This window comes from Sus scrofa, chromosome X (assembly GCF_054392235.1).
Source record: "Sus scrofa isolate SSC_HxYL_T2T_F1_AM1 chromosome X, Sscrofa_HxYL_maternal_Yorkshire_Landrace_v2.0, whole genome shotgun sequence".
Taxonomy (NCBI): Eukaryota; Metazoa; Chordata; class Mammalia; order Artiodactyla; family Suidae; genus Sus; species Sus scrofa.
The window spans coordinates 35,867,453-35,891,343 of record NC_139401.1 but is presented as its reverse complement, the minus strand read 5'-3'; the positions used below and the strand labels follow the sequence as shown (position 1 = coordinate 35,891,343).

General features: G+C 35.2%; 1 protein-coding gene across 1 annotated transcript in view; it reads right to left on the bottom strand.

The window, feature by feature from the left end:
* The window catches only part of CFAP47 (cilia and flagella associated protein 47), a 560,199-nt gene that overhangs the window by 57,390 nt on the left and 478,918 nt on the right, over nt 1-23,891 (bottom strand). The window contains exons 67-68 of the mRNA XM_021080094.2: nt 2,965-3,124; nt 1,079-1,173 (exon numbers count right to left, since the gene is read on the bottom strand). Of these exons, the coding sequence (XP_020935753.2) occupies nt 1,079-1,173; nt 2,965-3,124 (255 nt within the window). The remainder of the gene's footprint in view (nt 1-1,078; nt 1,174-2,964; nt 3,125-23,891) is intronic.

The window sequence follows — 23,891 nt, the reverse complement described above, 5'->3', positions numbered from 1 at the left end:
TGTTAGGTATGTGAAATTTTACTCCAGTTAAAATTAAACTACATAAGGAAATATATAATCTTGGCCTTCATTTATAAACAAACAGTGTATCTGGGGAAATGCGGTTATTCACAAGCAAAACTTATTTCTTTCTCTTCTTTCTAAGTGTAGTGACATAATTTATGTCAGTAGAAGACTAGCTCTTTTTCACTAGCAAAGACTGGTATTAGAAGGGGAAGGAAAATTCAAAATTTCAAGACTTCTTTCAGCTTATCTGTGTTGCTCAAGGAGAAGATAGAAAATTGATACCCCTTTGCTCTGAAATTTAGTGTTCCTTAGTTATGAACAACTATGCCTAGAGCCTGGTAAGTGGCTGGGATACTAAATTTCACCCTATGGTTATCAAAAAGGAACTGTGCTTCTTAGGCTGACCCTGGGAAGAAAATGGAAAAATCCAAAGTATGAAGGAGAAGTGAGAAGAGTGTTAAGGAAAGAGAACATACAGAAACTTGAGAGGAGCCTGAAGTATGTGGAGAAAAAAAGAGGTCACTGAGAAAAAGAAAGGCATTTTAAGGGTAGGGATTTTATGTTGTATGTATGGTGGCAAAGCAAACCTCCCTGAAAATTTTAGTACATTGTGACTGGTTTGGGGAGAATACCATAAAAATTTTGTATCAGGGATAACTCATAGAGGAATCATTGTCCCCAAAGGATAGTTCTTGGATGAGTTACACAGAAGCTGAAATATGGCTATTAAATATGATCCAAGAACCCAAGTACCCGGGAATCTTATAGATCCAGCACAGGGCACTTCGTGCATCATAGAACATAGAATAAAAGGGTTGGAAGTTAATATTATTTGGATCTTAGTTGATTTGGAGGTTTCATCAACAGGAAGAGCAACAGGAAATGGGTATGGTTTTATGGAAAGATCATTGGACTTGAGACCAGATCAGTCCTAGCATTCCCATGAGGAGGGCTGGGTCACTTTACAACCTACTTTCTGTGGACCTTGGTTTTCTACTTGTACAAAGCAGAGATGGGATTAGAAGGCCTTTAAGATTCCTTAAAATCCTAGTATTCTCTAAGATATACCTACTTTCAGGATATAAAGGATGTGGTGCCTGTGGGAGTCCAACAATAGGGTGTATCCAGCGTATTTCTTGGACTTCTTCTCCCTCTAGTCCCAAAGCTCTAATTAAAAATTAAATTATTAACAGTGAAGAAAAACATAAATGCTTTCAAAATTAGCATAAAAGAACATATTTTTTATTAACCTAATGACATTTTAGCAAAGCTTGTGAATTTAAAATTGGCAGAGAGAAACTAAGTATGAAGTACAAAATATTTTCTGCAAATGTTGATTTTCCGAACATTTCAAACCAAACCCTGGTAAATTACCACAAAGAAAAATATAATACAACCGTCATGAGATGCAAGTTAAAACTGAGGAATGTTTTTCCCTACATTTAAAGGTTAGTATAGTCGGCCCTCTGCATCCATGGGTTCTGAAACTGCAGATTCCATCAACTGCAAATTGAAAATACTAAAAAAAATTCCAGAAAGTTCCCAAAAGTAAAAGTTATATTTGCTGCAGACTGGCAACTATTTATACAGCATTTACGTCATATTAGGTATTATAAGTAACATAGAGGTGATTTAAAGTATATTGAAGGATTGTATAGGTTATATGCAAATACTATGCCACTTTATATAATGGACTTGAGCAATCATGAATTTTGGTTATCTGTAGGGCTCCTAAAATAAATCCCCCATGGATATCAAAGGATGACTCTATTGGTATTTACTGATGTGATTAAACTGTGATTTATTAGAGGTAATACAGTGGAAAACTCTGTATAATATAATGTGTAATATAATTCAGGGGTTATATTCTAAACTGGGCAGGCAAAGCACAAAACACACACACACACAAATGCCATTAAGTACAGGATTTCAGAAAGTGATGAGGAATTTACTTTTGGAGAATACTCATTAAAAGAAAAAGGACATTTGTCAAATTATCCATAGTTAGTCCATCATTTACTATAGGAGGACAGCAATATCAGAAAATGTTTCTGATCTTTGTTGAAAACAGGCTTTTCTTATTAAAAATGGAACATAAGACACAACAGGTAGAACCACTTTCATAGGCATGTGACCTGTGCAAAAGCACGGGAACTCCCCACTTGGAATTGCTCATGTTTTTTTAAATGTCTTAAAATTCTTAATACTTTTTGAAGGAGGGTCTCCTCATTTTCATTTTACACAAATCATGTTGGCAGTCCTGACTGCAGGAGTGGTGAAAAGCATGAGAGAATATCCCCTAATGGACCTACAGGAAAGAATTTTCTGAATGTGGAGAAGAAATATGCATACATAGGGCAAAATAAGAATTTCTTTCAAACTAATATTTCTAGACCATTATTTAATCAAACTATAAAAACAGAGAAAAAATTCAAAATTCTGCATCATTACTAGAGTCTGCTTAAATTTAAGCTAAGCAAAAAAGGTAAAAGTAATATGCATTCTGGCAATGATTCAGCATGCCCTGGTCATGGCAATTATTCCATAAGGATGTCATACACCTGGCACAGTGCCATCCCCTCGCTGAAGGCCAGCATTTAAGTCCTATATTTTGCCCAGACAAGATGTTCCGGGTTGCTCTCTAGATATAGACTATGTATTGTCTTAGTAGTAATTTTCCCAGTCAAAAAGGAGTCCCTTTGCATGTATCTGACTGTGATTCATTGATACGATACTTTAGATTGACTTGTTTGTCACTCTAAACTTCAAATCAGCAATGATATATACCAACCTCACATAACAAATGTATTTTCCTCCTCTGACCATATAAATTTCAACAGTTCAGAGAACTTAACCTCATGAACTTTATTTACATTGCATAACTTATCAAAGCAGCCGATCACATCAACGTCAGTCTAAATGAAATCATGTTCTTTCAATGTCCTATTTAAATGTTACCTTTTCAACTCTGGGTGCAAGTCATTAAAATTGTCAATAAACCAATTTTCTCCATTTGCCTTCCTCATTTGAATAATGACCATTGTTTTTTGTAATTTCATAACTTGGGGCATAAATAACACCTGAATATCTAGATTTCCTTTAGGAGGCAATGCAATTCCTGTGAAAAACACAAAAAAAATAATTTTTAATGTGGTAAACACTTTCAGAATATAATTTTAACAACAGAAAGTAATCTCTACTTTACTGATTATATAAATTTGTCAAAATCACTCTTGAACCCAAAGACACATGATGCTAAATTATAAGTGTGGTTCACTAATTTTCCATCAATCTTATTAAAAACACATTTTATCCTGAGGCAAGAAAGTTCTCCTAAAAAGGCTGGACAGGTTGAGGAAATGTTGATAGTAATGACTTGAGCTTCCCAGAGTGATAGAAGAACCACAAAACCCATGAGTCTTTTAAAATCTTACCACATTTTGCATAAGACAAAGTACAGCAATTTTTGAACTTTTAATTTGCCTGTGATATTTTTCTAGACCATAATAGCTCCAGGTGTTCCCATGGAGCCCCAGAATTGCTACCAGTAAACCATTCTTTAACTTATCCATGAAGGAAGCTACAACTTATTTGTGAAAGAAAGGGGCATCCACTCCAGGTTGCAAAAATCAGAAGACAGAAAAAGTGACACACTTTCTTGTGTTCTAATGGATTGGAATTTTTCAGTCAATACCACCTGCAAAAAAGAACTCATTAGACATGGAGTTTTCTAAGCCCTAACTACAGAGATTCTGATTTATTCAGTCTGGGCTGGGGCCCCAAAGCTGCATGTTTAAGTAACACCTCGTAAGATCCAGAAGCAGATGGTTATGAGACCAATTCTTGGAAAAAGCCCCTCTACTACCTATTAGATAATTATTGAGAGGCTGGAAGAGTAATGAACTTCTGTCCATTCATAACAGTGAAGGTTTGCAAGAGTCTCCCTTTATTTTAAAGAATAACACTATCTCTTTACATGAAAATAAGGGATTATTGACTATATCGGTTTTTAAAATCCTTTGTTATAAGACAGATCATATTCAAAGCCACTTTGTTTCAGATGAGAACAGTGAACTAAACTATTAACAACATCAAGAAAGAAAATAGAAAATGGCCCCTCTGTAAAATATCCTAACTTAAAATTCTTACAACTTTTAAAATTTTAAATTTTATTTCTTTAGGAAATGAAAAGGTATCAAGGTGTATTATCATATTAACAATAACTAATAGGAGTTCCTGTCGTGGCGCAGTGGTTAACGAATCTGACGAGGAACCATGAGGGTGCAGGTTCGATCCCTGGCCTTGCTCAGTGGGTTAAGGATCCAGTGTTGCCATGAGCTGCGGTGTAGGTTGCAGACACGGCTTGGATCCCGTGTTGCTGTGGCTCTGGTGTAGGCTGGTGGCTACAGCTTCGATTAGCCTGGGAACCTCCATATGCTGTGGGAGCGGCCCTAGAAAAGGCAAAAAGACAAAAAGACCAAAAAAAAAAATTAATATGATTACTAGTGAATATTTACTGACTACTGACTATATGCCAGGCTCTGTGCTAAGTATTTTTCACACATGTCTCATTTCATTCTTAAAAAAAACACCATAAATAAGTGATACTATGTTTCTCATTTTAGAGATGGAGATATTGAGACAATTTGGCTAAATAACCTTCCCAAAGTCCGAATGAAAGATTGTGCTATTTACTAAGATATCTGAACAATTTCTGTCATCTTCAACTTTGTGTCTATGAGTTCTGTATTTTCCATGAATCACTGCATTCATATGAATAAAAACAGCAAGAGTCAAAATAAGATAGGATAAAGAGCTGGAATAAAAGCAGCAGAGCTGAGTGAAATAAACCAGACATACATCCCTAAGCAAGTCAAGTTTAGAAATTATCATGGATCCTTACAAAAGTAGATTACCACTAAAAACAGATTATATTATGACTAAAAATAAACCCAGTCATTTAGATGGTGTAAGAAGTCAAGACAAAGACACAACAGGTGACTTCATGGAGTTCCCTGGTGGCTCAGTGGGTTAAGGATCCGGAGTCACTGCTGTGGCTCTGATTACCACTATGGTAAGGGTTCAATCCTTAGGCCAAAAATAAATAAATAAATAAATAAATAAATAAATGTAGTTCATTGCTAACACCAAGCTTTCTTACAATGTTTGAAATGAAACATAATACTATAACAAAGAAGACCATTTAATTAAAAATCTAGTAAGCTATTTGTGCTGTAAATTTTTATCAGTCTACAGGTAGAACTATGGTTCCTTACTGAATTTACCACACATTTCTTTATTATTATATGATTGAATAGTAAGAATCACTGTGATATTAATAAGCTTCCAAGAAACCATTGAAGCCTAACATTGCAAAGAACTTTGACAATTTATCAAATTCATTTCATATCTCACAAATGAGTTTTATTTCCTGTGGTTTCCCTATTGTCCTTTGCAACACTTAGTAGAGACAGGATAGCCATCTTCACTTCTATCTTATCAAGAATCTATTCATGGTTTCTTCTAATACCTATATGCTTTCATCCTTATAGTTAGATATTCACTGCATTTGTAATTTATCCATATCGGAGGAATCAAGAATGTATCATTTTTCCGGCGTTGCCATGAGCTGTGGTGCAGGTCACAGACATGGCTCAGATCTGGCGTTGCTGTGGCTCTGGCATAGGCTGGCGGCTACAGCTCCGATTAGACCCCTAGCCTGGGAACCTCCATATGCAGGGAGCGCCCTTAGAAAAGGCAAAAAGAGGAGTTCCCGTTGTGGTGCAGTGGTTAACGAATCCGACTAGGAACCATGAGGTTGCAGGTTCGATCTCTGCCCTTGCTCAGTGGGTTAACGATCCAGCATTGCCGTGAGCTATGGTGTAGGTCGCAGACGTGGCTTGGATCCCGAGTTGCTGTGGCTCTGGGGTAGGCTGGTGGCTACAGCTCCGATTCGACCCCTAGCCTGGGAACCTCCATATGCCGTGGGAGCGGCCCAAGAAATGGCAAAAAGACCAAAAAAAAAAAAAAAAAGTATTCAATTTTGTTGATATCCTACATGAGGCCAGTTTTCCAAAAAACACTTATTTAAATGTTCAATGATTTGAAATGCCACCTTCATGGCATTTCCATATATATTTTGGTCTTTTTCTGGATTCCCAAGAGCTCGTTGGTCTTTCTCTTCATGTGTAAGTACTGTATTGTTTTAATTATAGATGCTTTATTTTCCACCAGGACTAACTGCTTCCTCCTCCAGCTCATTTTTTAAAAGAACTTTTCTAAATTTGGAAAGAAGGGGATGGGCTGGCATTCAGTACTTTCAATGGGATCACCTTGACTTTATATTTTAGGGATAACTGACATTTTTGTCCATTCACGATCTATTCAAGAACAAGAATATGGCTTTCATTTTTCTCATTTGAGTGTTATACTAGGTGCTTTTAGGTTCTTGGAATTCAGTCTTAGTTTTCAGTGTTGCTAGAGGCTTATTTCAACATCTTCTTATGTGTTTACAAGGAATCTGGGAGTAACTTTATCAGTTGTTTCTGTCTTCTGACTGGGAAATCTAGCTAGTATGATTACTATATTCACTAGGTTAAATCAACAATTAAAGTATATTCTAAATTCAAAATATTTTCTAAGCTTATTGTTTTCTGTTTTACCCTATTTCCATTCAGTTATTGTACCAACTACAGATATATTTATTTTTTCTATTACAGTTACCATTCTAGAGTTCAAAATCCTAGTAAGCATATGAGGGGAAATATAGACATTTTACTTTACATAACTTATTTTATGTACTTACACATTTTATGAAAGAGGTATATATTATTTACAGAATTTTTGAAACCCTGATAATATGTCATGTCTGAGAAATATTAAAAAGAAAAGCACTCAGTGATGATGATGATTATTATTATTATTATTATTACTATTACTGTTTTGCTTTTGAAATCTGCTATGGCCTAGATACACTTAGCATGCAAATTATATTCAGTGTTATTTTAAAACTATTTTGATTTTTCTTTTGATTAAAGGTATTAGACATATTTATATACTGATCTCCAATTGGAAATACAGAAGTTGTACAATGCTTTAATGGCCATGAGGTTTCTCGACTTCTTAGAAGAAAATCTTCCGAAGAGTATAAAGTGAATATAATCCTCATTTTACTAATGAAAGTATTTCATCTTGAGAGATTAATTTTAATCACTTTAGTAGTATTATACTACTATTCTCTACAGCATAATTTCTAATATTTGGCATGGAATTAGAGATAGCCCATGTAGGAAATCAAAGAGATACTAAGAAACATAGTAGCACTCTAAGTTATGCTACTATTTTTGTTACAGTGGTTTCTTTTGTTGTTTATTTTTACTTCTGTCAAATGTCTCTTTTTTATGAAGGATAGTTAGTTTACAATATTGTGTTAGTTTCAGGTGTACAGCAAAGTGATCTGCTTCTACATATATATGTATATATGTATATTCTTCTTTTTAAATTTCATTCCATTATAGTTTATTATAAGGTATTGAATATAGTTCCCTGTACTATACAGTGGATCCTTGTGATTTATCTATTTTATATATAGTAGTTTGCACCTGCTAATCCCAAACTCCTAATTTATCCCCTATCTCTTTCTCATTTGGCAACCACAAATTTGTTTCCTATGTCTGGTGAGTCTGTTTCTGTTATGCAAATAAATTCATTTTGTAGTATTTTTTTAGATTCCACATATAGGTGATATGTAATATTTGTCTTTCTCTAACTTACTTCACTTAGTATGATAATCTCTAGGTCCATCCATGTTGCTGCTATAGTGGTTTATTTTATTTCATTGGCCATGCCCATGGCATGTGAAAGCTCCCGGTCCAGGGATTGAACTTGTGCCACAGAAGTGACCTGAGACACTGCAGAGACAATCTGTATCCTAAGCCCAATGGGCTGTAAGGGAACTCCATACAGTGGTTTATTTTAAATAAGAATGTAAGTTTTAATTTTAAAACATCAGGTCATCAAGAACATGAGTTTTCATCAACCATTTTCACACATGAAATCTGTGCACCTTCTATTTGAATATATTTTCAGTAACTGATTTAATAATCTTTAAATTATCATGAAAAAATAGAACAGAATTGTTAATATGGTAGTTTGGAGAAGAGTCCTTTCACTGGCTCTTTAGAGATATTATGTCCCAATTCCCAATTCATATGTTGAAGCCCTAATTGCCAGGATCTCAAATATGATTGTATTTGAAGATGGGGCAGTTAAAGAGGTGGTTAACTTAAAATAAGACTGTTAGGATGGGCTTTAACCCATCATGACCTGTGTCCTTATAAGAAGAGGTCCTTTGAAGACCGTGTGAAGACACAGTGAGAAGGAAGCCATCTCCAAGCCAAGGAGAGATACCTCAGAAGAAATCAAACTTCTTGGCCCCTTGATTTTGAACTTCTAGCCCCCAGAACTGTGAAAAAAAAAAAATCTATTTTAAGCTACCAGACCAGTATTTTGTTACTGCAGCCTTAGCAAACTAATCCATGAAATTATCTTTCCTTCTATGTTATTTCAGAGGCTGAGGCATGGGATATGCATTGACCTTGTTTACAGAATTTCTAATTCCAGGCCCTCAAATCATAGGGCACATAGAGAAACTTGACTGTGATTGCCATTCAGCTGCCATGATCATGGAAAAGCTAGGGATGAAACATTCTTCTCTTCCCACCTGTACCTCATTGACTGAGATGCATGTATCAAATGGGGACATCTACTGAATGGCAAGAGGGACATTTCAGTTATGGAACTTTCCTCATGAAGGATTAGAGTCTGGTGTTGCTTTACTTGTCCATCTTTTATAGAGCTAGCGAATGTCTGAGATTTAATAAAGAAGTTGGTGAAAGAAGATACCATTAAAAGGACTGGTGTAGAACAGGTGAGCACTAAGTGTGAGGTCACAGTTACTCATATAGGTCACTGGGGAAAAAACACAAGTCCATGCTTCTTAGAAAAGATGTTCAGTTTGGGACACAAAATGCTTTTAAAGTAGATTTGGGGGGTAGGTTATTCAACACAAATATGAATGCTAGGGTAAATTTTACACCATGAGCTAAACACCTGAAAGTTAGAGTTTTATGTTAGCTTTTTTAAAAAAGGTAAAAACACATTAGTAAACGTAAAAACAAAATAATACTTAAAGAAAATACTGATTCCAATGTAAGTGTTTCATTGCTGGCTCAAAATGAGCAAAAAAAAAAAAAAAAAAAAAAAAAAAAGCCACTATCAGATCCTCCTGACCAGAGTCACGGTGAAGGGATGAGTTTTCTGTTTCTGAAGGCCATCGGGCACATGCTGAATAACCACTGACAATGATGACAGAAGGGTTTTGAGCTTTACATAAGTATGTAGACTATCTTAAGGTGCCTTCCAGTCCTAATAGTCTATGATGACACTTTTCCCTGTAAATAGAAAAGATAACTAAAATTTAAAGAATTAATGTCAGGAAATTGAATATTTTGGTGGAAAGTAATTTTAATTTCAAGTAAAGTTATCCACAGAGAATTTTAAGATAAAATACTGTCTACTACTACTGCTACTAAAACTAATATCCCTTACTGATCAACTATCATGTCTTCCTTGTTCTCTGCACTGCTAAGTAGTGTGTGTGTGTGTGTGTGTGTAAAATCTGTCTCTTCACCTGCAAGAGTACTCTATGATATAATGCAGAGCATTTGAGATTTAGAAGTTTAAATCTATGCTCTGATATTCATTAGTTCCGGGAAACTGGGAAAGTTATTTACATTTCTAAGTGAGATTTTTCTCCTATTAAAAAGGATGCTTCAAAAGTATTCTACCTCAGTAGACTGAAGGAGACTAAAGCTAGATTAGCTTGGGTTCAAAAGATAATGGTATATAAGGAGTCAGAGCACCAAGTATAGACAACTTTTCAAGTTGTTTTGCCATAAAGAGGGATCAGAGAAATGGGATAGTACCTGCCAGGGGTCAGGGGTAAAGAGAGCCAGGTCTTTTAACATTCAGAGCTATTACTGTGTGTATACTACGCTGACAGGCATAATCCCAGAAGAATTAGTACAGAGAAGACAGAGGGAAGAACTGGAGAGCTCCACATAGTTGAGTAGGCCTAGGATACAGTAAACAAGTAGAGGGCTGGCCATAAGAGCACAGAGAACTTTTCTAATGTAATGGAAGGGGAGGCAAGGCACATGAGTGAAAATACAATTAGGCTGGTTGATGTGATGGAAGAACCAGACAATGAGACTGTGATTTGACTCTATATTCTTAATGAAATAGGAACAATGTATATCAGATAAGAGAAGAGGAGGAAATGCTGGATGTCAGCAGCAGTCATCAGGTTTCAATTCATTGTAGGAAATTTTAATATAGTAAATTTTACTAAAGGAAAACCATGTCTCATCAAAAGTTCATTATTCACTCACAATTTACTTATTTCTCTAGCTCCCTTCCTATCTCTCCACCTCTATGCCCATCAACCATTCTACCTGTTGTAAAAGGCCCCAATTCTATAAATCCTAAGCAGACATTATTAGTCCTCTCCCTGCTAGAATGTTTAACTGTATTTCTGAAACTAAGAAAATTACATAAAGGGGTAAAAAATAGAAATGGTACTATGTGTCTTGGTACCATTTTATAAGTACCTTATAAAGGATTTTAATAAGTCCAATTTTTATTCTCTTCATAGAAATATTCTAGTGGTAAAAGTAGGTCTAAATTTCAGGTTATAGATGTTATTCTGAAGGGCAGGCATCCAAGCATCTTTGCATAACAAAAGCTACAGCTCTTTGTTTTACAATAAAATCAGTAGCTTCACTGACTAGCTAAGAAATCCACCTGCTCTATGCTGAAAAATCATAATTACAAATCAGTGTGATTGGAATCTGAAGTCATTTGTGTGGAAAATTGGTCATTTGACATAATAGAAAGGGAAATTTTACAAAAGATGTCAAATTATGCTCAGCTGCCAACCTAATTTAATAAACATTTATGACAATTATCTGGAGACTTGGGCATGCTTTATGTCAGGCAGCAGCACATAGTAAATGTCACTAAACACTGAGTTCTTGAAGACCTTTTCCAATTCACAAATAGTAACATTTAATTCCAAAAACATATTATTTTTGCAAATAACATTTTTATTATTGATTGCCAAACTGTATGATATAGGTTATAGAAAAATAATTAATATGAGACAAAGCAATTCTCTCTTGTAAGGAAAAAAAATACTTAACCTCTTTTCTAGATGCTTATTTAGCTCTGATTATTAGCAATCACACAAAGAGTAATGATATATATTTTATCTTTTAAAAAGGATATATTATAGATACCAAACACAGCATATATCTTTTATCTTTCTGATTATTCTCTTATTATACTATGATATAATCCTTGTCCATTACACAAATATTTGAGACAATTATAAACATATAGTTTTAAGAAATTAAAGTACCCTTTGCTAGTTATTTCCCATGGTAACATCTTGTAGAACTATAATACAAAATCCAAAATGTTACACTGAAACAGTGAAGATGTAGAAGGTGCATTACCATAAAGATCCCTCTGGTTAACCTTCTATAGATATCCCCACCCAACCTCCACTCTAGCCCTGAATCATTATACCACTATTCCACATTGCTATAATTTGGTCATATCAAGAATGTAGCATTTTTTTTTAAATTATTTTGCTTTTTTAGGGCCGCACCCATGGCATATGGAGGTTCCCAGGCTGGGGGTCTAATTGGAACTGTAGCTGCCGGCCTAAGCCACAGCCACAGCAGCGCCAGATCCAAGCCGCTTCTGCAACCTACACCACAGCTCATGGCAACGCCAGATCCTTAACTTAGTGAGCAAGGCCAGGAATTGAACCTGCAACCTCATGGTTCCTACTCGGATTCAATTCCACTACACCATGATAGGAACTCCAAGAATATAGTATATAGGAGTTGCCATTGTGGATCAATGGTAACAAACCTGACTAGTATCCATGAGAACGGGGTTCTATCCCTGGCCTTGCTTAGTGGGTTAAGGATCTGGCATTGCTGTGAATTGCAGTGTTGGTCGCTGATGCAGCTCATAACTGGTGTTGCTTGTGGCTATGACATAAGCTGGCAGCTATAGCTCTGATTTGACCCCTAGCCTATGAACTTTCATATGCTGCAGGTGCAGCCCTAAAAAATAAAATAAATAAATAAATAAATAAAAATTTTAAAAAAGAGAATATAGTATATAAATTTATGGGATTGGCTTTTCCACTCAGAATAATTCCCTAGACATTTAATCAAGGTGTTGTACTTCTCCATGCTTTGTTCCTTTCTATTGCTGAAGAGTACTCGAGTGGTATGGACAGACCACTGTTTGTTTAGTCATTCACCCTTTGAAGGGCATCTAGATTGTTTTCAGATTTTGGCTATTATAAATAAATCTGCTATGAACATCCATGTACATACATTTGTTGAGACATAAATTTTCACTTTTCTAGGACATAGTCCCATGAGTATAATTATTAAGTGGTAGCATAATTACATGTTAACTTCCATAAGAAACCACTAAACGGTTTTTCAGAACAGCTGTACCATTTTATGCTGCCTCCAGCAATGTATGAGTGATCCAGTGACTCTATATCCTTCCTAACATTTGATACTGTCACTATTTTTTATTTGAGCCATTCTGACAGGTTTGTATTGAAATCTCCTTGTGTTTTTATTTTGCATTTCTATTAAGATTAATTACATTGAACACCTTTTCATGTGGTTATTAACCATTGGAATATTTTCTTTGGTAAAATACCTGCTCACGTTCTTAGCTCATTTTCTAAAAATTGTATTTTTACGAGTGAATTTTCAGTATGTTTTATATATTCTAGATACTAATCCTTTATTACATATGTGGTTTGCAAATATTTTTCCCAGTTTACAGCTTTCTATCTTATAGTCTTCTCATGGGCTTTTATAGAGCAAAATATTTTAGTTTTGATGTCCAATTTATTAATTATTCCTCATGGAATTTGCTATTGGCGAAAAGTAAAAACTATTTGCTTAGCAGTGTGTTAATTTTTGCATGAGGTGTGACCATCTTGATAGGAGTTGCATTAAACCTATAGATAAAGTTGGATAGAACTGACATCTTCACTATATTGAGTCCTCCAATTCATGAAGAGAGTGTATTTCTCCATTTCTTTAAATATAATTTGATTTTGTCATTTTTAGCATGCAAGTCCTGTACATGCTTAGTAAGATTTATTTCTAAGTATTTATTTACAGAGATTTTAAATGATATTAGCTTTTAAATTTCAGTTTCCACAATTTCATTGCTAGTATATACAAATATTATTGATTTTTTGTGTGTTTTTTCCTCTTATTTATCATGACCTTGCTGAATTAATTTAATACTACTACAATTTTTTTTTAGATTGTTGGGATCTTCTTGTATGTAGCCATATGATATGAAAATCAGGACAGTTCATTTCTTTCTTTCATTCTATTTTCCTTTCATTTTCTTTGCTTGCCTTGTTACACTGGCTGGGACTTCCAATAGTATGAAAAACAAGTGCTGAGAGTGACATTCTTGTGTTACTGCTGATTTTAGAAAGTATTCAATGTTTCATAACTTAAGGTGACATTACCTGAAGTTTTATCACGTAAGCTCTTTACTAGATTGAGGAAATTCCCTTTTATTTCTAGGCTGCAGAGAGTTTTATAAGACATAAGTAGTGTTTTTATTCTAAAGCTTTATCTTTAAGAAATAGTGTTTTTATTCTAAAGCTTTTTCTATAGAGTTATCTGTGATTTTTTTCTTCAGTCTTTTCTCTTTTTCAAGTTTTATTGAAATATAGTTGATTTATAATGTGATAATTTCTTCTGTATCTTTAACTTTTTTTTTTATCAGAGTAGATTACATTAAGGAAATTTCAAATGCTGAAGCAGCCTTTACATTTGGAATAAACACCATCTGCTCATGGGTATAATTTTTTGTTATATATTGATGGATTGATTTATTAATATTTTGTTGAATATTTTTGTGCCTAATTTCATGAATAGCATTAGTCCATAGTTTTCTTTAACTGTAATGCGTTTCTGGGTTTTGTATCAGGACAATGCTACCCTCATAGATTATGTTGGAAAGTGTTTCTTCCTCTTCTCTGCCTTAAAACATTTTGAGAAAGATTGGTGTTAATTCTTCTTTAAATATTTGGTAGAATTTGACAGTGATGCCATCCAGGCTTGAAGATTTCTCCTTGGAACCTTCTCAATTATTAATTCAATTTCTTTTTTTTCTTTTTTTTGTCTTTTTGTCTTTTCTAGCGTCGCTCCCTCGGCATGTGGAGGTTCCCAGGCTGGGGTCTAATCGGAGCTGTAGCTGCCAAGCCTATGCCAGAGACACAGCAACTCGGGATACGAGCTGCGTCTGCGACCTACACCACAGCTCACAGCAATGCCAGATCCTTAACCCACTGAGCAAGGCGAGGGATCGAACCCGCAACCTCATGGTTCCTAGTTGGATTCGTTAACCACTGCACCACGACGGGAACTCCTCAACTTCTTTAATAGATGGAGGGCTATTCATATTATCTGTTTCATCTGTGGTAGATTTTAGTGGTTTGGAATTTACTAAAAATGGATCAATTTCTCCTAAGATGTTGAATTTATGTGTTCACAGATGTTCGTAAGATTGCCTTATTTTTCTAATGTCTTAGGTTGTCAGTAGTGATGTAGTCATGGGTTACATGAACATATTTCAGGATTCTGATTTATAGTGTTTTTGAGTCTATCACTTCATATGATGTTCTTAGTTGTTTAAAATGGTAATTAAATATACATATGCAACTTATTGCTTTCCACGGGTATCATGTTTAACTAATTTGAATGAAATATACATATTGTAGGTTTTAAAATGTACCCAGGATTTATTTTAATCAGGTATGGTGAAACATGCAGACACAGAAATGAATGTCACGAAGGAAGAAGTTTTATAATCACATATCCTTAAAAACAGGAGGCATGATATACCAGGAAGGGCTACATGGGGAATCATCAGAGCTAGTCATTGGATAGGGGAATGACCAAGAGTCTTTACTGTGGCTTTCAGGGGAAGGAATGAGCAAGGCAGGGTAAGTAGGCTAAGCAGGTTTAGATAGAGGGTATTTTCCATACAATATACCACAAATTCTAGAGGATGGTGTGGTAAAGTTTTAAGATTTGTAAAGGTTTGAAAGCTGTGGTTAACAACAACAACAAAAAAAAGTGGATGTACACTGTGAGGATATCAATGTTGAGAATATGGGATGACCCAGGAGAACAGGTGTTCATATGGCTGACATAAAAAAGGATAAATATATACTTACATACTTCCAGATGGAAGAAAGATAGATGGTGGTAGTAAGATCTCACACTCCCACTATCTTTGGGGATGAGATTTTGGTGATGGAAAAGAATGGATAACTTAGCAAATGTACACTACATACAATGATTTGCTAATGGCTTGAAAATAACCCACAATTTATTCAACAATCTCTAACTACCTAAACATAGGCATATACTTTGCTATGTATAAGCTTAGCATTCTCAGAACTCAGCTCTCACAAATAATAAACTAATGGCAAATGCTGAGAGTTTGCTAACCACTCAGGAATTGAGTGCTTATCTGCCAGATAAATGTCTCAGCATTTACATTTCTCCTCCTATCAGTTTCTTCCTGATAACAAGTTATGATAAAGATCACAGAACCATTTGCATTTAATAATAAGACAAATAACACTCAAAGATGATTTCTTCTGCTGTTATCAAGGGGTTAATGATTTCAGAACATGCCCACTTGCTACAGGAAAGGAAAAACCATTAGGGCTACTAGAATTCCAGAAGAATGCATGTAGCCAAAGGTAATGAATGGTTTTGTCTAGTCAAAATAGGGATATCCTAGAATGGATGTTTTCATAAAATGTATTCATCATATCCCTTTTATGAGATAACTGAAAAAAATAGAAATCTAATCCTTTCATATGATTAAATTTTGACTTGCCTACAGAGCTGGTGACAGTAGAGTTTCAATTGTGTACTGATTTCCTACACATGGAGACTGTGACAACTTATATCCATTTGATTTTACTTTTAGACTTAAATACACATAGGGATGTCAGCTAAAAGAAGAAAAAAATGATAACAATTTCGGTTCCAGTGTAATTGGATTTTTGACATATCAGATAGAGCTCTGATTATATTTGACAGATGCATATTGATTTTCATTTTAAACTCTTCTTATCTAACATGCTTGGTTATTTCTGAGATTTTTTTGCTTTAAATAAAGGTTTGAAGTGATAGAAGATTTTAATTAACTTGACTCACTGAATGTAATATCTACTCTGGAATTGGAGTCTGATATTATATTTTTTCATACAAAAAATGAACAAACATATTGAGAAATTTAATATTTGTGTAGCATAAAGCAGGAATTTTTTTAGAATGCACCAAACAGGTCATAAGGCATGGCTTAAAACCTATTTTCACTTATCAGAATCTAAGAATTAAAACAAAAAATGCAAAGTCTAGAAAACTTTGTTGTTTCACAAAAGTGACCCAAATGTGCTCAAGCTGTCACCACCTTTACTATCTCTCCATACCTTCCATCTCTTGAGGCTCCTGCATTATGTTTTCCCAGACCCATGGATTCTGTGCCAGTAATCTTCAATATTCTTACAGTGATTTCCTCTCTAGCTGATGCATATGGATAAATGCCCAATTTTAAGTATGTCTTATTATGTTTCTCTCAAGACAGGCACTTGATACTTGATCCCAACATAATAAAAATATTATTAGACCAATAAAATTTGAAAGAGTATATTCCATTTACAAAACAAAATTTTACTAATTTACATCTTGTTGGATTCCAAAATCAGGAGAAAAGTATATAACTGCCCTTTCATTTCACTTCTGAGCAGTTTTATTCTATTTTTTTTTCTTTTTTATGCCTTTTCTAGCACCTAAGAAAAAAAGGGTTCCATTTTTTAAGAAAGAGAAAATATTTTAAACTTAGCATCGGAGTTAGCACAATTGTTCCAAAAGTAAATAAACCTATACAAGATCTGTTTTTATTAATGTCACCATCGTAGGATGACAGAATCTTTGAGTTCTAATATGATGGGCCACATGTGTAAACCTCCCAGTAAATGTAGGAACATATTGTAAGAACTATGGGAGATAGCCCCTCACCAACTATTTAGACCCACCATCTGATGAGGAGTTCCTACTTATTAAGGTACTCGGTTCCATTATGAAATAAAATTAGGAAGTTTCTCCTTGTTTAAGCCTCAAGTTCCACCGCTTAGAGATACCAATCTGGGGTTGAAGTTCTGCTTTCGTCAGTAATACAGAAAATTAAACTCTGTCTTCCACACTTAGAGAAGCTATTTTTCCATGCTCACTATAATTTATTTCCTCAAGCACTAGACTCAGTTCTATATCTTTGTCAGTGTCTTGCTAGTTTAGTTATCCAGACCTCCAAGGATTTAAGTTCCTGACTACCTTGTCTCTGTTGGATTCTTTACTATGTGGTACCAAACCAGTAAGGTCAGCTACATGTTATATTCAACCTATGATGAATGATTTCCTGGATCTCTGAATACTGTCCTTGAATTTCTATCTCAATGAACTTCTTGCCCACTGGGGCATCACCATTTCTACCGAGATTATAATGTGTTGGCTATTATTTTATCCTTGATGTAAAGTTTACCAAATTTCTGATTTCACTCTTTCCTAACAGCTATAATTATATTTGGTTTCTGCAATGTCAGTGTAAGTTCAATCAACAGATCTAGTTGGAGCGCTTGGCTACAAGCAGAGCTGTCTAGCTATTTGTCAAGTATTTTCTAGTCATCCTGAAATATGACAAAACACCCTTTTGCACTCAATATCTATGCAAAAAAAGTACTACATTTTCCAATATCTTAATAGATAGCATGTTTAATAGGCCTGAATTATCCAGGTATGATCTCAGTGCACAGAAGTTTATAGCAATTACCCCATAGTCTTATACTTGAGAAAAGCAATTTTACTACCATGGCTATAATTTACTTTAATTTTACATATAATCTTACTACAAAAGATATTACTGTTATAGCAGGCAGATAGCTAGACATGAGCAGAGAAAGGGTGTGGGGGACCCATGGGCCAGGTGGCAGAAAACTGTGCATCATGTAAACAGCAGGGTCCATGGACAAAGAAAAGCAGGAACATCCAGAATAACAGGAAACCACACATTTTTGAGGTGATAAGTGCCCTGGAGGCAGACAAAGAAAGGTGGGAAAAGGCACAAATTACCAGGTGTGTGTCTGAAGTTAACCTGTTGCTCATTGTGCCCTCATTACAAAACACTTAGCCTTGCAGATAAGAAGTACCCATCATGCACAGACACTATGACACTTCCAATCAAAGCTAAATAAGGACAAAAATCTCTCCTCCCTTCAGGAAGGTGGAATGAAAATCATGGAATAGGACCCTCAAACCCCTCCTTCCCAATGAATACTCCACCCATTCATTTGTATAACCCCTCATAACCAGCTTGGCAAAGAAACACAGGGTAGATGCTTGCCTCTCTGCTCGCCCCATGCCTGCCTCTCTTCAAGAGGCGTTCTTGACTTTAAATCCTCACTTTACTTTCTCAAGTTTCTGAACATCAAGAATTAAGTAAGCCAAATCCAAAAATGTGCTCCCAAGCAGCACACCAGCATTTTTTATTTATGCTACTGAAGCTTGGAACTCACATGTCAAATATTCTATGATTTCCTCAATACTATGTCTTGAAGATTATTGTCAAACAATGTAGAATACTGAGATTAAATATTCAGTTGGCATCCTAGCATGTTGGCTTTCTCTTCCTGTTTTTTGTAATATATAACTCTGCTAAATATTCTGTAGTTTGACATACGACATAGATGGCATGGACTCATAAGACTTTATCAGCAACTTATTATAGCCACCAATGCAAGCTAATTCAGGCATTCACTTTATCCCTCCAGTAAGGACTTTTCTAGCCACCCTATTTAAAATTGCACTTTCAACACTATGACTGTATTTATCCCCCTCCCCTTCCGATTTTCTCCCCTGATCCTATTTGATCACTGTCTGCCTCTTTCCATGAGCATGCAAATCCCAGGAGGGCAGAGATTTTTATCTATTTATCTCCTTGCTGTATCTATAGAACTGGGAATGGGATCTCGGCATAGGGTAGTTCTTAATAAATATTAATACCTGAATGGACTGAGCATGAAACTGCTCTAGTTACTGGAGGTACTATAGGAAATGAGACAGAAAATATCCCTTGCATCACAGAACTTAACCTCCAGTGGAGAAAAAGGAGAGGACTAAATAGATAAAGTGAATAATAGGTTTTAAGTTAGTTATTTAGTGGGAGAGAATTAGTGGAAGCTGTTTTGAGAGAAAAATTCTCTAAAGAAGTGACATTTAATGGAGGCTTTAAACATTTATAGATAATTAAACAATAAGTTGGGTAAGAGTGTTCCAAGCAGAGGGTGAGCGATTTAAAAGCTTAGATAAAAGTGGCTCAGAATGTAGACACAGTCAGTATCTCATTGAAGGGTGGTAGAGAGTAGCAAGTGTGAAGTCAGAAAGAAAAGTATGTACCAGATCATGTGGCAGGAGTGGGGGATGGGGTGTCTTTCTGATCTCACCTCCTAAAGCTGAAGTGGACGACACCCGGAGGTTTTAAACAGCAGAGTGATATGACTCAAATATATTTTATAAGAGCTAACTCTGTCTTCTGTGTGGAGACTAGATTATAGGACACAAGACTAAAATAACAGAAGCTGCAGCAGTAGTTCAGGTGTGGTAGTCTAGGGTAAAAGCGATGGAGGTGGTAAAAAGTAGTCAGAAATGAGATATATTTTTATGGTTTTGCTATCAGTATCCACTCATCAGCTGGAAATCTGCAGTGAGGGGAAAAAAAAGGGTCTGACACATAGGTCTTGAGAAAGATAAACTTGATAAATAATGTTGCCATTGACTAAGATGAAGAATTATTTGGGAAATAAATTAGCATGAGTGAGGAGACAGATATATTTAGACAGATTAATATTTAGTAGGAGATACCTACAACATATCAATGTGAAAATAAAAACATGCAGCTGAAACTCAGAAGGAAGTTTAGAGTTAGAGATATAAATTAGGAGGTCATATATAGATACTTTAACTGAGGCAGAGATTGGACTAAGCCTTAAATCAAGCCAACATCTAGAATTCTGATAGCAGATAAGAGACAGAAGAGAAGATTCAGAAAGACTCAACAATGACACAGGAGTAAGACTAAAGCCAAGTGAATACAACATTTCAAGGAGAAAAAAGTCAACTATGTTAAATGCTAGTGGGAGATAAAGTAAGATAAGGACATAGCACTGACGTATAGTTAATGAAACATGAAAGTTGTGATTTCCTAGACAAAAGAAATTTCAGTCAAATCGTCAGGATTAAATCCTAACTGAAGTGAGTTGGAGAATTAGAGAAAAAGAAGTTGAGACATTCTGTACAGCAAAGGAAACCATCAAAAAAAATGGAATGCCAATCTATCGAATGGGAGAAAATATTTGCAAATCATGTACCTAACAAGGGATTGATATCCAAAATATATAAAGACTCCATATACTCAATGGCAAAAAAACCCAAACAATCTGATCACAAAATGGGCAGAGTATCTTAATAGGTGTTTTTCCAAAGGAGACATAGACGGCCAATGAGTACATGGAAAGATGTTCAACAGCAGTAATCATCAGGGAAATGCAAATCAAAACCACGATGAGATATTTCCTTATGCCTGTTAGAATGCCTATTACCAAAAAGATGAGAGGTAACAAACATTGGTGGGAACGTGGTCAATAGGGAACCCCTGTGTACTGTTGGTGGGGATGTCAACTGGTGTAGCCACTATGGAAAACAGCATGGGGGTTCTTGAAAAAAATTAAAAGTAGAACTACCATATGAGCCAACAATTTCAGTTGTGAGTATTTATCCAAAGAAAATGAAAACACTAGCTCAAAAAGATACATTTGCCTTCATGGTCACTGCATTATTCATTCAATGTTCATTGCAGCATCGTAATAGCCAAGATATGGAAACAACCCAAGCTTTCATTAATAGATGAATGGTTTAGGAGACAGTTCGGGGGGTGGGGGGATGTGCCGAGGTTGTGGCATGGAAATCCTATAAAATTGGATTGTGATGACCACTGTACAACTATAAATGTAATAAATTCATTGAGTAATAAAAAAATTAAAAATAATAATAAAATAAAAAAATAGATGAATGGACAAAGAAACTCCAGCATATACAATGGAATATTATTTATCTATAAAAGAATAAAATCTTTCCATCTGCAACAACATGGATGGATCTCAAGGGCATTATTTTAGGTGAAATAAGTTAGACAGAGAAAGACAATATCGTATGATCTCACTTACATGTGAAGTCTTAAAAACAAAAACAAGCTCACAGATACAGATAACAGATTGCTGGCTACCAGAGGGAAAGTGGGGGACAAAATGGGTGAAGGGGGTCAAAAGGTATAAACTTTGAATTATATAATAAATAAGTCATGGGGATGTAATATACAGCATGGTGACTACAGTTAATAATACTTTATAGGATACTTGAAAGTGCTAAGAGAGTAAATCTTAAAAGTTCTCATCCCAAGAAAAAATTTATTTGTAACTATTGTTTGGTGACAGATATTAACTAGACTTACTATGATCACCATTTTGCAATGTATACAAATATACAATCATTATGTTGTACACCTGAAACTAGTATAATGTTATATGTCAACTACACCTCAGTTTGAAAAAAAAGGAAGTAGAGACAATGAGTATACGCAACTCTTTCTAGGAATTTTGCTTCAAATAAGAAAAAAATGGGTTGGTAGCTACAAAGGCCAACAGATCACAGTATTTGTTTAACATATATTGATATTATAACATGCTAGTAAATACTGTGGGAATCATCCAGCCAATGGAAACACTGTAGATATAGGTGAGATGAAGGATAATTGAGAAGTAAGGTTGTTGTATAAATTAGGAGAGGGGGTTCTAGAGCTCAAATGGAAGGGCTGGCTTGTGATAGAAGCACAAACCATTTGTCCCTAGTAATGGCAGTAAAGTCAAAGGCTTTTTTGGTTTTGTTTTGTTCTTTCTTTTTTTTGTCCTTCAGCCATAATCAGCTACATGTGTGCAAATGTAGAAAGGGTAGAGAGTTAATATGTGTCTGATGCAGTAGATCGGATCACTTTTCCATTATAATGATATCATCATGGTCATACTTCTATGTTTCCCATGTTAAGGTAGGGGAAATATATCTCCCATCTCCACTGATACTAAACATAAGTTAATTTGAACAGTGAAATGTGGGTGTAGGTGAAATATGCAAATGAGACCTTAAGAACTATATTTCCCCTTCCCTCTTGTGCCTCTTCCAGTCTTAATAACATATTCTATGTCCCAGAATGAGTAAACCTATAGAGCAGTCCTGAACCTGATGTTCAGTCTCTTTAGAGGTGTCCAGCTGATCAGCAGATCCAGGAGCAAAAAAAAAAAAAAAAAAAAGAAATGTTTCTGATTATAAGACAATGCGATCATGAGATTGTTTACTATGCAGTTTTAATGAAGCAATAACTGACTAATTCTCCATGGCTGTGGTTTTGCCTAGTGAAAATAAGGAAAAAAGATGGACAAGAGAGTTGAAAGCATAAAGAAGCAAGTGACTATAATGATAGAGTGTAATGACCCTTTATAGAATTTTTTGCTATGTGTTTAATATACTAAAATGCACATACTTGTATCACAATGACCTTATAATAGAATGTGTGCAATGTCTTGTGGAAAATGAAGGACATAATTATCACATATTTTTAAGATTTATTTTAACATTTAAAATAGTTAGGTTAATGTGTCAGAACTTGCTCTTAATCTATGCATGCTGTTATTACTGTTCACGTTTGTTTTTACTGTAAATATTCTACATGATTCCAATGATAAAATAAGTGTCTAGCCTTAGAATTCTCCTTCAAAGAGTTTTAATTTTGTACAGTAGCAACCAAATTCAATTTATCATAACATCTCAAATTTACCTTACACACTAACACAGTCTTACAGAAATTATAAAGCATGCCATAGATTTTTTGGTAATGAAATTCAAAAATATTTTGTATTTAGAATAATTCCAGAGATAATATTATCCAACAGACTTTTACTAATTTTTTACTCAGAAATGTATAATTATGAAAACTATGAAAGTAACACTGTACCAATATGATTAACCTATATACGTAATTCAGATAATATCTATTATTTCACTAATGTCATTTTATATCACAGGATCCAGTCCAAGATTCTGCATTACATTTGTTTTTTTTTTTTTTTTTTGTCTTTTTGCTATTTCTTTGGGCCGCTCCCACGGCATATGGAGGTTCCCAGGCTAGGGGTCGAATTGGAGCTGTAGCCACTGGCCTACGCCAGAGCCACAGCAACGTGGGATCCGAGCCGCATCTGCAACCTACACCACAGCTCATGGCAACGCTGGATTGTTAACCCACTGAGCAAGGGCAGGGACCGAACCCTCAACCTCATGGTTCCTAGTCGGATTCGTTAACCACTGCGCCACGACGGGAACTCCCTGCATTACATTTGGATTTCATGTCCCCTGAGTGTCCTTCAATTTGTGACTCAGCCTTTCCTTGTCTGTTATGACTTTGATTCTTTTGAAGAGTACTGCTAAGTTATTTTATAGAGTATTCCTCATTTTGAATCTGATGTTTTCTTTATAGAATACCCCTCAGTTTGAGTTTCTCTGCTATTTTCTATGATA